The 15,761-nt window shown below is 57.3% G+C and overlaps 1 protein-coding gene across 1 annotated transcript in view; it reads left to right on the top strand.

Moving 5' to 3' along the window:
• CASTOR2 (cytosolic arginine sensor for mTORC1 subunit 2) overlaps positions 1-14,746 on the top strand; it is a 61,865-nt gene extending 47,119 nt beyond the window's left edge. Inside the window, exons 3-9 of the mRNA XM_001494413.7 lie at positions 1,772-1,965; positions 2,655-2,787; positions 3,321-3,444; positions 3,911-4,021; positions 4,512-4,594; positions 8,703-8,797; positions 8,880-14,746. Of these exons, the coding sequence (XP_001494463.2) occupies positions 1,772-1,965; positions 2,655-2,787; positions 3,321-3,444; positions 3,911-4,021; positions 4,512-4,594; positions 8,703-8,797; positions 8,880-8,945 (806 nt within the window). The 3' untranslated portion in view covers positions 8,946-14,746. The remainder of the gene's footprint in view (positions 1-1,771; positions 1,966-2,654; positions 2,788-3,320; positions 3,445-3,910; positions 4,022-4,511; positions 4,595-8,702; positions 8,798-8,879) is intronic.
• Positions 14,747-15,761: the final 1,015 nt, after the last annotated feature.

Here is a 15,761-nt window from a genome sequence, read left to right as displayed (position 1 = left end):
AATGACCCTTCTGGAATTTTCCCAAGAAAGCTTCAGGCATCCTGCCCTAATGAAGAAGGGCACTTTTAAAATTTCATTGTTGAATATATTAAAATGGTGCTTCAGGTCACTGACTGCTGTCCAGGCCTCGTGACCCACGCCCAGCACACAGGACCACAGGAAGCGTGGACGTTGACCATCTATCGAGGCTGGACCATCCAGGCACCCTGGCCCTCGGTGGCTCCATGGTTGTTTCTACCATGCTGCCCCCAGGAAGTCCCCTCCATGGCCAGAGCCAGGCCCCTTAGAATTTTAGAGCTGAGCTGAAACTCCCGGTTCTGGGGAACACATTTCCTCGGTGGTCCTGAGGTCAAGAAATCTCCTTTCTAACACCCCAGATAACAAGTGGAGAGAGAGATGCAGAAGCCTGGGACCCAGGACCTTTTAAAGCTTTTCTCCTGCTCTCCCTTCCCAAACCTTTTCCCTTTTCTGGGAAGTTGCCTGCCTCTCTAGCCAGCCTGGCCTAGGACTGGCCTTTCTGAGCCACCAGGCCCACTAGGTAGTGGTTGCCATGGTGACCCAAGCTGGGCAGGTAGGAGCCTGGGTGGGGCCTCCAGAGCCATTTTGCCTGAGGCCAGCAAAGCCTGCCCTCAGACGGCGGCATCATCGTCATCATCAGCAGCATCCTCATTAGCGTCATTACTGTCATCGCAGCCCCCTTACCTTGGCAGCGTCTGGGCCCCTCTTCTTAGCACCCACCTTTATTGGGGACCTGGCCCTTCTTCCTATTTGGTGCCCAGGACAGAGCACGGGCGTTTGTTTATAAGTCAGACTGGGTTTGAGTCCTGGCTCTGTTATTCCCCAGTGATCTCAGGCAAATCCTTGGCCCTCCCTGAGCTCTGGTGTGTCACGTCTATGCTGGGAATGACAATCCTGGTACAGGATGGGGTCGAGCAGGCCTCTGTGATGTGTTGGGAGTCCTGTGTGCAGCCTGTGCTCTGCTCTGGGGCTGTGTCTGTGTCCCGTGCACATGCTCCCCTGGGTGCCCTTTCTGCAGCATGGGGTGGAAGGGATGGTCTGAACATTTGGATTCCAGGTCTTCAGGAGCTCATCAAGGAGAATTGGCGATTGCTGCCACTCTGAACCTTCCCCCTGCCCCTGACAGTAGCAACCCCAGGACCCGCGGGCTCTTAGGAGGGACTTTGGTGAGAGTCACTGCCCAGGAGCCCGCCTGGAGCTATGTGTTCTCCCAGGGAGGCCCCAAGTACAGGTCTGATCGAAACAGGGAGAGAAATCCCAGGGCCCCCTACCCTGTCTTCTCCTGGCTTCCTTTCCACCCCCAGCCTCATGGGAGGTTCCTGGGAACTCAGTTTGAAAACTATGGGGCCCTTTCCACTAGTATGAGGTGGTGATGGCAGCATCTGACACCCAGAAGGGTAGTGAGAACTAGGAATGACAAAATCATTACTGACTGCTTGAGCCCATCATTTCACGGCTGAGGCAGCTGAGGCCCAACACAGATAAACCACTTGTCCCTGTGAGTCCCGCTCTGCTGAGCCACCTGGCATGTCTGAAGTCCTCTGAGGGCTGTCCCTGCCCAGTCCTCCCAGAACAGGACCTTTGAGCCTGGTCCCATCCTCCGTTGACAGATGACGGTGCTGAGGACCAGAGGGTGGGGCTGGCCGAGGTCACATAGCTGGCCCCAAGCCTCAGTCCCCACCTCTGCAGCCTGGCCTGCCCTGGGGACCTGGGACCCCTCAGTCACAGGCCTGCCTTCCGTGTCAACCTCCAGAGCTGCCCTCCTCGGAGCACCTGAGTGTGGCGGATGCCACCTGGCTGGCCCTCAATGTGGTGTCAGGCGGTGGCAGCTTCTCCAGCTCTCAGCCCATTGGTGTGACCAAGATTGCCAAGTCAGTCATCGCCCCGCTGGCCGACCAGAACATCTCCGTGTTCATGCTTTCCACCTACCAGACGGACTTCATCCTGGTGAGCCGCAGCCCCATGCCCCAGGGCCTTGGGCACTGTGGATGCCCCCTCCGACATGTTCTGCAAAGTTCTGTGGCCCCTGTTCCATGCTCAGTGCAGAGAGAGGTCAAGGGTACCTCAGGGTCATCAGTGTGGCTCTGGCTGGGCTCCAGGTCTCTGCCTAGCCCCACCCGCCACCTGCCTTTTACATGGGCCATACTTGGTTGGACCTGGAGACCAGGAGGTGAGGGCTGGGGTCCCGTGTGGGTGGAGTGCCCTCCCAGCTAGACACCTGGCTCCCCTCTCCTACCCCTCCCTTGGAGTGGCAAGTGTATCCGGTCATGGGGCCAGGAACAGTTCTGGCCACCATGTCCTTCATTCTCTCCTCCCATGGGGCATGGCCACCCTCAAGAACATTGGCCTGGGGAGAGGCAGGGACAGCTGTGGGCACAGCGCTCAGGAGGGTGGAGTGGGGCGTGGATCAGCACCTTCTGGCCTTCGGTGCCGTGTCTTCTCCCCTGTGCATCATCCCTGTGCTTCTGGGAGGGGGACACCCTGGTCCCAGGCTCCTGGCCCCCGCTGGAACAGTGGGAGACAAGGACAGAAGAAGCTGGTTCTGAGGGCAGAATCTGAGTGAAGGGGTCAGCACCCCCAGGCCCACTCCATCCAGGGGTCATGGAACACTCACATCCTTGGCTTCCCGTCCCCAGGTGCGTGAGCGGGACCTGCCCTTCGTCACCCACACCTTGTCATCAGAGTTCACCATCTTGCGGGTCATCAATGGTGAGACGGTGGCAGCTGAAAACCTCGGCATCACCAACGGCTTTGTCAAGTCCAAGATGGGTGAGTTGGGATCTGTGCAGGGGAGACCTTAAGGAGTTACTGAGTCCTGCCCCCAGGCAGTCCCATTCCGGAGCATTAATTGAGCGCCAGGTGTAACATGATACAACAGTGCTGGCCAGACTCATGCTCCCAAGGTCTATCAAGGGCACTGGACGTGGATGTAGCCAGTGATGGCCAGAGTCCACTCCTGACCCAGCCCAGGGTATCAAGGAGGGCCTCCCAGAGGCAGTGACTTGACCTGAAGCTTGAGCACAAGTAGGTGCTAAGTCAGGTGGGAAGGTTGGGAAGGGCATTCAATGCAGACAGCATGGCATGTGCAGAGGCCCAGGGGCCTGGGATGAGTCTGGAGAATCAGGAGAGCTGTAGGTGGTGGAGGCTGGAAAAGTGACAGGGGCCTGGGCTTGCAGGGCCTGCAGCCGGGCCTCCTCAGAACAGCTGCCAGCCGACCCCACCCCTCGTCCTGGGCCCTCCACCAGCCCCACACTGCCACTCAGCTCCTTGCCTCAGCACCCCTTGTCTTTGTGTTCTCACAGTCCAGAGGCCCGTCATCCACCCACTGTCCAGCCCAAGCAACAGGTTCTGTGTCACCAGCCTGGATCCTGACACGCTGCCCGCTGTTGCCACGCTCCTTATGGATGTCATGTTCTACTCCAATGGGTAGGGCCCCTTGGGTGTGAGGGGCTGCAGGGTGTGCAGGGGAGGTGGGGCTCTGCCTAGGGGCCCCAGTCTTAGCTGGGAGACACCGACCTGCCCTGGGAGCTCATCTGAGGGAGAGACATCCTTCCTTGGGGACCCCACAAGTTTGTGAGGCCCCATGTGGCTGTTGTACACCCCCTACTGTGCCCTGAGTTCAGGGGGCAGCCCAGTCAGTCCTGGGGTCGGGAACTCAGGGTTTCTCATTTGGCGGATGGCACTGGTTTGCGTTCTCCTCAGAGCAGATTTTAAGTTAGGCCAGCACCAGGTGTGGTGGGGCCAGGACCAGCGAGCAGGTGGTGACTACAGACTGCCCTGAGATGTGGACACCTCATTCATGCTGAGGCCTATGGGCAGAGCAGGGGGCCCAGCTGGGGGTCAGGGTGCAGTGGGGGCCCCACCCCACCCGTCACCAGCTCCCCTCCCCCAGAGTGAAGGACCCCATGGCTGCCAGCGACGACTGCGACCACATCCGCTTCTTCTCCTTCTCCCTCATCGAGGGCTACATCTCCCTGGTGATGGACGTGCAGACCCAGCAGAGGTGAGCCAGGCCTGGGGTGGAGGCCAGGCCCAGTGTGGGCTGGCTCCCTGATGGGCACATCACCCACTTTGTCCCTAGGAAGAACTCACCACAGCCCGTCATCGCATGTGAGCTGGCCTCATCTTACAGATGTCAGGCAGCTGAGAGACTAAGGCCCTGGTCATCCGAGTGCTGTTTGTCCCTCCCCCAGCCCCCCTGTAGCTGGGCAGTGGCATCCCAAACAGCCTTAGCAAAGGGGGCACTGTTCCAAAGCCCAGTGCCAGCCTCGCCTTCCTGTCCCCCCACCCCCCATGAGGAGGGTGCAGAGAGAGTGCACCGGGGCTTGGAAGGGGTCCTTGAGGCCCCTGCAACAGGTGGAGCCCAGCCCACCAGCCACCTCTCGTGTGCTGGCCCCCATCGGTGCCCTGAGGGCAGGGAAGGTGCTGGGGAGGGCTGGCGAGGGAGCACAATGAACATTGGCCTCTGGGGTTCTTGTCTTGCTCCTTTTAAGGTTTCCTAGTAATCTGTTGTTCACGAGCGCATCTGGAGAGCTCTGGAAGATGGTGCGCATCGGAGGACAGCCCCTGGGATTCGGTGAGCCCCGTGGGCTTCCACACTGGGGGCGGGGGGCCTCTGAGCGCCAGCCCTCAGCCTGTGCGTGTGCGTGTGATTGGGAGATGGAGACCTTAGGGACCCTGAGGTCCTCACTGCCTGTGGTCCGTTGCCAGTGAGTGACAGGAGGCAAAGGCCTCCGAAGGATGGGAGAGCAGCTTCGAGCCAAGCTCTCGTTTCTCTGTTAGACGGTCAGTGCCTGCCAATTATTAGAGCATCAGGGACGTGACACAAACTGCAGGAAAAGCAGTCCCGCAGTCCGCTGCTCACACGGTGACTGTGGTCATTTTGAATGAGTTGCCCTCCATGAAGGCACGTCCTCGCTGGCCATCTCCCGCTCCTCGCCCCTGAGCTCGCCTCCCCGCCACAGGGAAAGCATTCTCCTGAGTGAGCACGACGGCCTGAGCGCCGCAGACAGTGTGCAGTGATGCCCCAGGCTCAGCCTGGCCTCCGTTTCCACGGCTGTCCACACGGGCTCTTCGGTAGATCGTTTTCCCTAAGCGTTCTTCCCACGAGCACTTTCCGAGGCGCCGCAGGCCCTGGGCCTGCAGCTGGAGGGCCACAAGCCTGGTCCTCCCACCGCTGGAGCGGCCGCTGGGCACTGGGGCTTTGTCTGCCTTAGAAATGCTTGCTCTGGGCTAGACTTGTTAGACCCGAGAGCTTGGACCCAGATGGGGCTCCTGGGGAATCGCAGGTTGGTGGTTTCCAGGCAGCACCCTCGGCAAACCCTAGTGGGATCAGCGACTCCTGTGTCCCATGGACAGCGCACAGAATGTTCCACATGAAGCTCAGACTGCTTCAGGGGCCGTGGGGTCAGCTCTGGGTGCTCTGCTCCTGGGATGGGACAGGGAGATGGCAGGGCATTCTGACCTGGGGTGAGGGGTCAGTGAGGGAGCCAGGTTCTGCCGCCTGCCCATGCCTTTCTCTGGACAAGCTCACAGATGGACAGTAAGTAGCGGGCCGGACCGTGCTGCCTAACTCTGCTCACGTCATTAAACCAGAGCCGAGCTTGGGGCGGGACAGTGGGCTTCCCTCTGGAGTGCTAAGAAATGGACACTGAAGTCTCCTGGGCTGTGCCTGGGGCCCAGCCTGTCCCTCAGGGCCTCCTCCTCTGTGGACCCCAGCACTTCTCCCGTCCACGTTTGCTGCCCGGTGCAGGGCTGTGGGGCTGTGGAGATTCAGCAGACTGGAGGAACTCGCCAGTGAAGGGGGCTGAACAGTGTGACCTCAAGCAGCTTGCTTAACCTCTGAGCCTCAGTTTGCTAATCTGTCAAATAAAGCTGATGAGACGCTGCCTCAGGGTGGTTCTGAGCACTCCATGAGGTGTCAGGTACATGAGTGCTCAGCAAGCAGCAGTTGCTGTCACTGCCACATGTAAGGACCAGGTGGCTTAGAGAAGGCTCAGAAAGGGAAGGCTTCCCAGGGGAGGTGGCTCCGGAGCTGACCGGTCAATATTCAGCCGGCTGATGGGGAGGAGAGGGTAGTACCAACAGAGGGAGGTGTGACATGGTGGCACCTCTCCACGACACCCAGGTGGCTCCGAGCAACTAGGCCCAGGGTGCAGAGTCCAAAGGTAGAAAGGGTGGGAGAGGATCCTGGCCAGATCAAGGTAATCACAGGCAGAGTTCAGGGCCTGATGCCAGACCAAGGGGTCCAGCACCATTTCTTCCTGAAGGTAGAGGAGACCAGCAGATCTTGGGCAGGCGAGGGGAGCAGCCAGGGATCACGGGGAGGAGACACAGGCAAGAGGCAGAAAGCCTTGCATATCTGCTTATCTTTTTATCCCAGGTTTTTACCAAAATGCATGCAGTATAATAACACAGTAGTCCCCACTTGTCCTCAGGGATACATTGCAAGACCCCCAGTGGATGCCTGGAACTGTGGATAGTACCGAACCCTGTATAGACTGTTTTCCTATACATACAAACCTGTGATAAGGTTTAACTTATAAATTAGGCACAGTAGGAGATTCACAACAACAGTAATAAAATAGAACAATTATAACAATATACTGTAATAGAAGTTACTGTAGATCTCAGCAATCTCAGCTTACGATTTTTTTTTGTATTCATTCGAGAACTTTCACCTTTTTACTTTAAGATGACATTTCTGGCTTCTCTTTGGCATATCTAAATTGTCAGCATCACTATTCTTGTGCTTTGGGGCCATTATTAAGTAAAAGAAGGGTGACTTGAACACAAGCACTGTGATACTGTGACAGTGGATCTGATAACCAAGACGGCTCCTAAGTGACAAATGGGTGGGAGCGTGTATAGCGTGGATCTGCTGCACAAAGGGACCCACGGGCCTGGGCAGGATTTCATCACGCTGCTCAGAAGAGCACACAATTTAAAACTTATGACTTGTTTATTTGTGGAACTTTCCATTTAATATTTTTGGATCTCGATTGAGTGTGGGTAACTAAAACTATAGAAAGCAAAACTGGAGGTAAGGGGGGACTACTGTGTTACAAAGCAGGAGTCAGGGTGAAGGGGAAGTATGGGGCAGAGTAGGCGGAACTCGAATCATCTCTCCATTGGCAGATGCTGCGTGGTCTGTAGGGCTGCTCTGTGTGAGTGACCTCAGGGATGGGCGACACAGGGAAACGTGTGAGAAACACCAGTGTCAGCCTAGCAGGCAACAGCTCGCTTTGCCTGCCTGGGATGGCGAGGGTTTTAGAGCCATGCTGATAGCTATAAGTAGCCCTCCAAGAAAAATAACTTGTTGAGAATCTGGAAGATTCTAAACCAGTGGATTCCGTATGTTTCTGACCATGGTTTGGGGGAAATATATTTTACATCATAATCCAGCACACACAATATGAAGACAACTCAAACTCGGGTTTCACAAAACTACTCACTCTAGCTCTGTGCTGTGTCATATGGCCTTTCCGTTTTTAAATGCTGGTCACCAGCCTTCTAAATTCATGTCACTAAGGGGTCACAACCCACAGTTTGAAAGTCACCATTCTAGACCCTAATCTCCTATCCGCCCCCCCGCCCCCCGCCCTCTTTTATAGGAATAGTTGTGTCTGTAGCTGAAGTCTCTTAGGACACAACCAGTCTCCACAACAAAGCAGCACAGAGACGGTCACCAGAAGTGCAGGCACGAGGCCTGCGCAGCCACCAGAGGGGCTGGTGGGTCCAGCCAGGGGCCCTGGCAGACCAAGCGGAAAGCAGGAGCTTGAGGGACCTGCAGGGTGACCGCACAGATCCACGGGTGGCTGACAAGAGCAGGACCAGGGCCAGAGAGTGAAGGGGCGAGGGGGATGCTGGATTTGGAGATGATGGGGGTGGAGCCCAGGTTGAGTCCCAGGCTGCAGCCTCAGGATTCCTTGATGAGCTGGTGACCAGATCTGGACTTTCCTACCCAGTCTGGGACAGTGTTGGGGAAATGCATCATCGCCAAAATCGTTACAGTGGCTTTGAGGGAACTAACCCATGGGATTGTGTTGATGGAGAAGAGTGGTCCTCAGATCTTGGAGGTCTTCCTGTAGGAGGAAGCCTTAAGTGGTGTCTTCAAATCAGGCAGGAAGCTGAGGGTGAGGGGAGGACCAGCCCCAGGCAACCCCCAGGCCACCTTATTGGCTGAAGTTTTGGGCAGGCCAGAAAGCATCACTGCTTCAGAGGTCCAGAGGAAGAAGGCAGTCTCGTTCCAGCCCCCCTAAATGCCTGACACTGCCTTTAGGATGGGCCGGGGAGTTATCTGATGGGCACTCTGGTGAGGAAACTTGGGCTCAGAGAGAGGAAGTGACTTGGCCACAGTCATCCAGCTAGAAAAGGGTCAGAGGGCAACAGAAAAGAGGCCTGAACCGGTGTCCTTCCATGGCTCACGCTGCCTCCAGTTCCATCTTAGAGAATTAGAAAGATGGCAGGGAAGGTGGAGTGGGACGACAAGGCACAGAAACAGGCAGAGGGTGATCAAAGTTGAACAGAACTGGGTTCTGTGGAGCTGAGGACAGAAAGCTGGCTGAGGGAATCAGAAGGCTCCTGGATGGTGGGGGAGGGTGGGAATTCTATGGGAAGATTGTGGGCGCCCTGGGTGATGAGGCCACGAGGAGTCTGAGCATGGTCCCCTCCTCTGTCCCCAGATGAGTGTGGTATCGTGGCCCAGATCTCTGAGCCCTTGGCTGCTGCAGACATCCCCGCCTACTACATCAGTACTTTCAAGTTTGACCATGCACTGGTGAGTGTCCAGCAGGGTCCCCGGGGCAAGGGAAGCTCCTTCCAGGGCCTGATGGGTGTCTGCCTCCTCCTGCCCTTTGCAGGTACCGGAAGAAAACATCAATGGTGTCATCAGCGCCCTGAAAGTCAGCCAAGCAGAGAAGCATTAGAAGGACCTCTTCTACCCTCCCCTTCTGTCCCCCAGGCCTGGGCCTGGCCCCCACCCCAAAGATTCTTCTTGCAGTATTTCTCAACAGACTGGAAAGTCGACCCCAGGGCCCCCAAAGAAGGAACCTCTGGGAGATGCCCTGGGTTGCTGATCCCGCCAGGCCTAGGACCCAAGCCAAGGCCTCCCATGCCCTCTGCCTTTCCAGAGCCCCCAGACCCTCCAGAGAACCCCTTGCCTCCTCCCCCCAGCCCTGCCCCAGAAAACGATGTCTGAGGCCCAGGGAGCTTGTGAACTGACTCACCTTCTCATCCCACCTTGCCCACAGCTGAGGGCAGACGCTGAAGGAAGCTGCGCCTCCTACAAGATACTGGGGTACTGATTCTCTTGTCATCTTGGGGGCTGGCTGAGCGGGACTGAGTTCATGGAACCTGGGAAGACCCCTGTGAGGATGGGGGGCTGAACACTGTGGTCGCTGGTCTCTGGTTCCATCAGCTCGGGGCTGGTTCCCGCAGAGTGGAGGCCAGTGGGTAGCCCTTGGGTCATGTGCTGCTGAGGCTCTGATGGAGCATGGGTGGGCCCTGAGCTGGGGGGGGACCCCAGCCACCCAGAACCTCACCTGCCAACCACAGGGCCTGCGCCCTGACTCCCAGCAAGACTGCCAGGGGGCCCTGTCCAGACCCGCCCCACCACAAGTACTCACTCCTGGAGGACGAGGCAGTTCCCAGGAGACCCACCAGCCTGGGGCACAAGGTCCTGTCCCCTCTGGTTTTCCTAGACCCTCCTTGGGCAGGCAGAGCCTCAGTTTCCCTTAAGTAGGGACATCCCCAGCATTCTGGGCTTGGGGTTTCTTAGGTCACCCACACCTCCCCAGCAGTTGACTAGACCAGCACAGGGCTCCCCCTTTGTCAGACCCTCCCCTCCCCCACTTTTGGGGGCCATGGAAGGCCTCTGCCCCCAACTTTCCTGCCTGCCTGCCCCTCAGTCCAGGGACTGTGGCATTCATGAGTACTTGACCTGGGAGGCAGCTTATCTGAGCCTTAATAGAGAAAACCATACCTTGTTTTAGTTTCTTATTTAATGTATCTGTGCCCAGGCTGCGGTGGGCAGCATTTTCAGGGGTTGGGGCCTGCTGAGTTCTGTCAGGGGGCCCAGAGGCTCAGTGTCACTTGGCTGGTACCCTGTGGCTCCAGGGACAAACATGAGAATCAGGAGCTGTTGTGGGGGCCTTGGCCCTCTCTTCAGAGCAGGAAGCTAGAAACAGAGGTCTGTTACAAGGCGGAGGTCCCCGGGACACCTCACACAGGGCTGCCCAGCCAGCTCCACTGGCAGGTATCCAGGCAGCTGTGGTTCTGAGCATCAGAGGGGACCCAAGGGCCACGGGGAGATAGACAGCCAGGCGATAAAGGCTGACCAGAGAGACTAGGGCAAGCCCCGGTGCCACCTCCCCAGCAGGGGCTCCTTTCTGAACAAGGAGGACCTGAAGGGCTGCTGTGGCTCATGCCCTTCCTGGCGCTCTTTCTCAGACGGCAGCTGGCGGTGCTGTCCCTGAGGAGTTTGGAGGAGAAGGGACGTTCTCTTGGTCTGGTGAAGGGCTTATGTGATCCCCACTCCCCCCTCTCCAAGCCCTGGAAGCCCACCAGATGGAGGAGCTCTACATCTGGATCTGTGCCGATCCTCGGGGCCCAAGCACTGATTAGGAACCCACTTTTTTTTTTAAGTTGATTCATTATGCACAAAACAACCAAAATGTGTCAATTGTTTGCTGGTTCCAAAACTGGGGTGGCCAAGTGGGTGGGGCAGCCCTTGAAGCTCCGAGTCCCCTTTCTGTCCCTGAAAGGCCTTGACTTTCCGTGATGCACCTCTCCAGACTCCTTCCTGTAGGTTCCCTGAATCTGTCACTTCTCCACCTTTCCTCCCTGCCGAGCAAGTGTGTCGGCCCCATGACCCCAGAAGCGTGTGCTCCCCAGACCCTCTAGGACGTATCTATTGTACACACCTATAAATACCTGTGTTTTATGTTGATATAGATATATACTGTAAATAGCATATATACTTGAGCAATATATATGTTAATATATACTGTGGGAGCACACACATGCGTGTGTGTGCAGTACGTGGACACAGACCCCACTGTGTGTGCGCCTGTGTGCGTGAGGGCCTCGCCCCGCTGTGTCTGCTGTGCACCCAGCACGTTTTGAGCCACCATATATTTTTAATTCAAGTATATAGGCAATACGATGATGAGAGAAGCCGCTGGCTGCCTCCGCCCTGACTTGAGAGACAAACAAAACCAGCAGCCCAGGAGCTGAGCCCCGGGACAGGAGCCAAGGGTCCGCACTCCCTTCTTCCCCAGCTTCCTTTGAAAGATGGATTCAGCCCCTTCCTGCACCCCTTTCCCATGGCCAAGGGCCCTGAACACCCTCGTTTTCTTTCGGGGATGGTGGCTCAGAGGGAGTCGTTGGAATTTCTTGCTTTCGAACAAAACACACCCCTCCCCAGCGCCCTCAGCCTGAAGACCTGGGCCAGTGGGATGGTCATCCCTCAGCTTGCCATCTGGGGTCCGTTCCCCTCCTCGCATACTTGTTTTCATGCTGACGGCTTACCTGACTTTTTTACCTGCAAACTTAGAAACCTCAGGTTCTTTTCCAGGTCTCCTCCTGGGGACTGGACCTATGCCCTTGACATTGTGTCCGGGGAGGGGTTGGGGTGAGGGCTAGCACTTCAGCCCCGGTGGGTGGCCTGTGGAGGGTTATTTGCCCATTCCCCGTCATCCTGCTGTGTGAAGAGGCTGGGCGCATGCTCTCAGTGTCTGTTCGGGCCTATGGGGAGCAGAGTCAGTGGTTTGGTCTCCACAGCAATTTGGGGAGAAGAGTAAGTGGTTTTCCCGGTGGCCAGCTGCCCCCAGTTGTCTCCAGGTTTCCTGGGTGTGGGGGTCTCAGACCCCAAGCTCCACTTGGAGGGATGATGTGCTCCTCAGCGAGGCTGACATAGCCCAGACCCACCAGAGAATCAGTCTGAGGAAGATGCCCTGTGGGGGCTGAGGGTCTCTGGGCTCCGGCTGGGGAGGCAGGCAGCGCAGTAAAGGAAACGGGGCTCCTGGGCCTGGCTGCCGAGAGGCGGGGTGAGTGGGCACCCGGAGCCGCCACCTGGGCTCTGAGCTTTTGTCTTTGCCTCTGTGCCTCTCCCTGATGAGAAAAGCTCAAACCGTCTACACCACCCCCACCCCTCGCCCCTCGCCTGCCCCATCCGTGTACACTCCAGAGTGGTGCGAGTCAAGGAGGGGAGAGGCAGGGACAGGAGGAGCCCTGGCCAATAAGGCCCTCACCCCAATTAGAAAAATCTGCTCTGGCTCCACCCTCAGCATGGGCTTCCCTGGTTCCCACAAACCCCCTTCTCCCTCAGCCACAGTCCTCACCCACAGAGAGTTGGGCAGGGCCAGCTCTGCACCTCCTTCCTCCACGGGGGTCTCCAAAGTCCCCCAAGAGGTGCTGCCCATGCCACTGCCCTCAGCCCAGGCACTCATCCGAGCTGGAGAGGTGTGCAGACCTCAACTCTCAAGATTCAGGGGGTACAGAGCCCCCCAAGCACCAGCAGGCTCCCCTCCCACCCTCTCCAGGCCACAGGCTCCTGGTAGAAGAGAGGGAGCCGGGGAACCCACAGATGCCCACTGTGGCCTCCCTGCCAGGTAGCATGGCCTCCGAGACCAGTGTGGTGTCCAGAAGGAGATGCAGGGTCTGGTGGGGCTCATCCCCTCTGAGGTGACAGAGGAGGCTTAGGAGGTCAGGAGAGAATGCTCTGGGGAGATAGGAAGATCGTGGCCCCCACCCCAAGCCGAGGACACTATTTGCTGATCATCAAAGAGGAACCTGCACCCACCAGCGGCCCCTCCTGGCAGCATCTCCCAGGCTGACCTTTAGGATCCCATGGCCACCCAGGGCCAGCTTTCTGAGCCACTGGGTCTGGATGTGGGGACAAATAGGGCCCTTCCCAGCCCCAGCTAAGAGAGGGTACCTTGGGGAGCTCGCAGATGAGAGCAGAGCACGCCAGCCCTGGGACTGAGCAAGTTTTGATGCCACTCTGTGAGTAGACACTGGGCAGAGGTTGGAAGGAAGCCCCCCCCCCCAAAATATCTGTGCCCACTGTAAGTCAGGGCAGGGGGCAGCCGGTCACTGCTGTCACAACCATGGGTTGGCTTAGTGAGCAGAGCTTGGGGCAGGATGATGGGAACTCCCAGCAGTGGACAGACATGGGCTTTGGCTTTTCAGCTTTCCTAGACGCTGTGCTGAGGGAGGGGCTGGAGCCCTCCCTCCATCCAGAGAGGCCGCCTGGGAGGGGAGCCCAGCAGGGTGGTGGCCGGCGTCAGCCTCGCAGAGGGCAGGCTGGGGAAGAGTGGCCAGGGCTGTCCTGAGGGCAGTGGAGCCCTGGTGTAGCTGGACACCCTTTCCTACATCTCACTGCTCAGCTAGCTTTTTGCTTTCTTTCGTTTTCAAACTGGAGGCAGCAAAAGGACAAGCTTAATTGTCTCTCATCCCCTTTCCATACCTTCAGCTTCCAAATTCACGCCTCCTATGAAGCCCTCTCTCTTGGAAGGAAAGGTGGGAGCTGGGGGCTGAGGCAGCCTCTGTCTTTGAGGCTGATGCACCAGGAGTGGCCTGGAGAGAAGGCAGAAGCCTGTGGCCTGGCCCCTGGCATCCGTAGGCCGCCTAGTTGTAAGGGAGTTTGTGGCTCTCAGTTCAAGGAGGGGGAGGCTGTGAGAGTCAGAGGTGGAGGGCGGCCCCTGCCCTGGAGTCAGGACAGTGTTGTGGGCACTCGTGTGTTTATGCATACACACAGAAGTGTGAACGTGTGCTGGGCCCTCCACAGTGTGTGTGAGCACATGCGTGCAGAGCCCAAATCTGAAGTAAGGGATTTTGATCTGAGCTCATCTAGTATGTTGAGGCCTCGGCAGCGTTCTCAGTCGTGGGGCACATGTGGAGATGATGGGGAGGCGGGCCTCGCAGGCAGGACTGCCCCTCCCCACTTGACTTTGGAACACAGCTCTCTGGAGTGGGGGAGAGGAGTCCCTAGCAGGGGGTCTGCTGTGCTCTACAGAGGCCTGGCTGTCCATGCAGCCCGCCCACGTGGCTTGACCTGCTGAGCTGTCTCTTCAGAAGCATCCAGTCCTGAGGACATTGTTCACAAGGAGAGGTTTTGGGTGCTGGTGCCCCTTCTCATCCCTGAAGAGGATCTAGCAAGGTTGGAGATGAGAAGGGAGGGGGGATGAAAAACAGGCCAAATCCAGGTCCCAAGTCACAGGCCAACCCCAATGTGTTTCCATGTCCACTGCCTCAGTACTGCCTCAGTTTACCTATTCAGAAAATGGTCCAGAATGAACTGAGCACAGTTGGCTGCAAAACTGGGGTCGGGGGTAACACAGAATCCCAAGCCCTCCTCTCGCTCTATGCCAAAATCGTTTCCGTTATCCTGAGATGGGAGTGAGTGGATGCTGGATGCACAGTGTGGCTCTGAGAGGCCTCTCCCCTGCCCATGGCCTTGTCTTGGAGGTCTGGCCCTCACCTGGCATGCCCTGGGTCACCAGCAGTAGCAGTGGCACTCACACCTGTCCCAAGGTCTGGAGAGGGGAGAAGTGGGCAGCGCTCCACCTTGGAGGGGCCCTCATGCTTTCTTTCTCTCTTGAAGAAACACGAAACCCTTGAGATTCATGTACTGTATGATGGAGAGAAAAAAGTACCTAATGTTCCCCAAAAAAGACAGTATATTTTGTACTTTGTAAAGTGTTAATTAAAATGGAGAGAAAAATCATGTTGGCTGAGGGCTGTCTAATGTTGTGCTGATCCTGGGCCACATCTCGTCTCTTTCCTTCTCCAGTCCAGGGTGGGGGGAACACGGGCGGGGGGTTGGGAGGAAGGCAGAACAAGCCTTCCAGTGTGACATCCAGTGTACAAGAGGGGACACATCCCCAGAGCGAGAGGGGCTGTGTTAGTTACCTGACGCTGTGTAACAAGTTGCCTCAAACTTAACAGCTTCAAATGATTATTTACATGTCGCAGTTTCTGTGGGTTCAGAATCCGTGAGCAGTTGGAGCAGATCTGGCTCAGAGGCCCTCACGAGGCTGCGGTCATCTGAAGTCTTGGCTGGGACCGGAGGATCTCCTTCCAAGGTGGTCTCTTCACAGGGCTGGCAAGTTGTAACTGGCTATTGGCAGGAAGCCTGTTCCTTTCCATGTGGGTCTCCCCATGGGGCTGCTCCAGAGTCCTCACAGTATGGTGCCTGGCTCCCCCCACAGCAAGGGACTCAAGGGACAACGTAGGAACCAAAATGGCTTTTTATTCCCCTAGCCTCAGAGTTCACGCAGCATCACATTCACCACACTCTAGCATCACACTGCCCAGCTCTCAGTTAACATGGGAGACCACACAAGGGTGTGAAACCAAGAGTCAAGGTCATTGGGGGCCATCTTGAAGACCCACTACTATGCCCACCGTTCCTCCAAAACCTCTGGCAGAGGGGGGCCTGGGAGTCAGGGGCCTGTGGAGCAGGACAGGGCCTTGCCGGTGGCAGGGGGAGGATGAGGGGCTGGATCCCTTGCCACGGGGCCTCTTCCCCAAGCCTGGAGCGCTGCTGTGAACGTCACAGCCTCAGGAAGGTTCCTTGGTGGTAGAAGCCCAGGAGCTGATGCCTCCAGTGAGATACCCTGAAAACAGGAGGGGGAACCCCATGCCCAGGGTCCCTCCCACAAGTGCTCCGGCATTTGACACCTGCACTTTTGGCAGGTGGACACTGGCGCTGCACAGGCAGGACAGTGGTCCTGGACCTC

The sequence above is a fragment of the Equus caballus genome, chromosome 13 (assembly GCF_041296265.1).
Source record: "Equus caballus isolate H_3958 breed thoroughbred chromosome 13, TB-T2T, whole genome shotgun sequence".
Classification (NCBI taxonomy): Eukaryota; Metazoa; Chordata; class Mammalia; order Perissodactyla; family Equidae; genus Equus; species Equus caballus.
The sequence above is the reverse complement of the archived record's forward strand: the minus strand, read 5'-3'. Positions and strand labels throughout refer to the sequence as shown.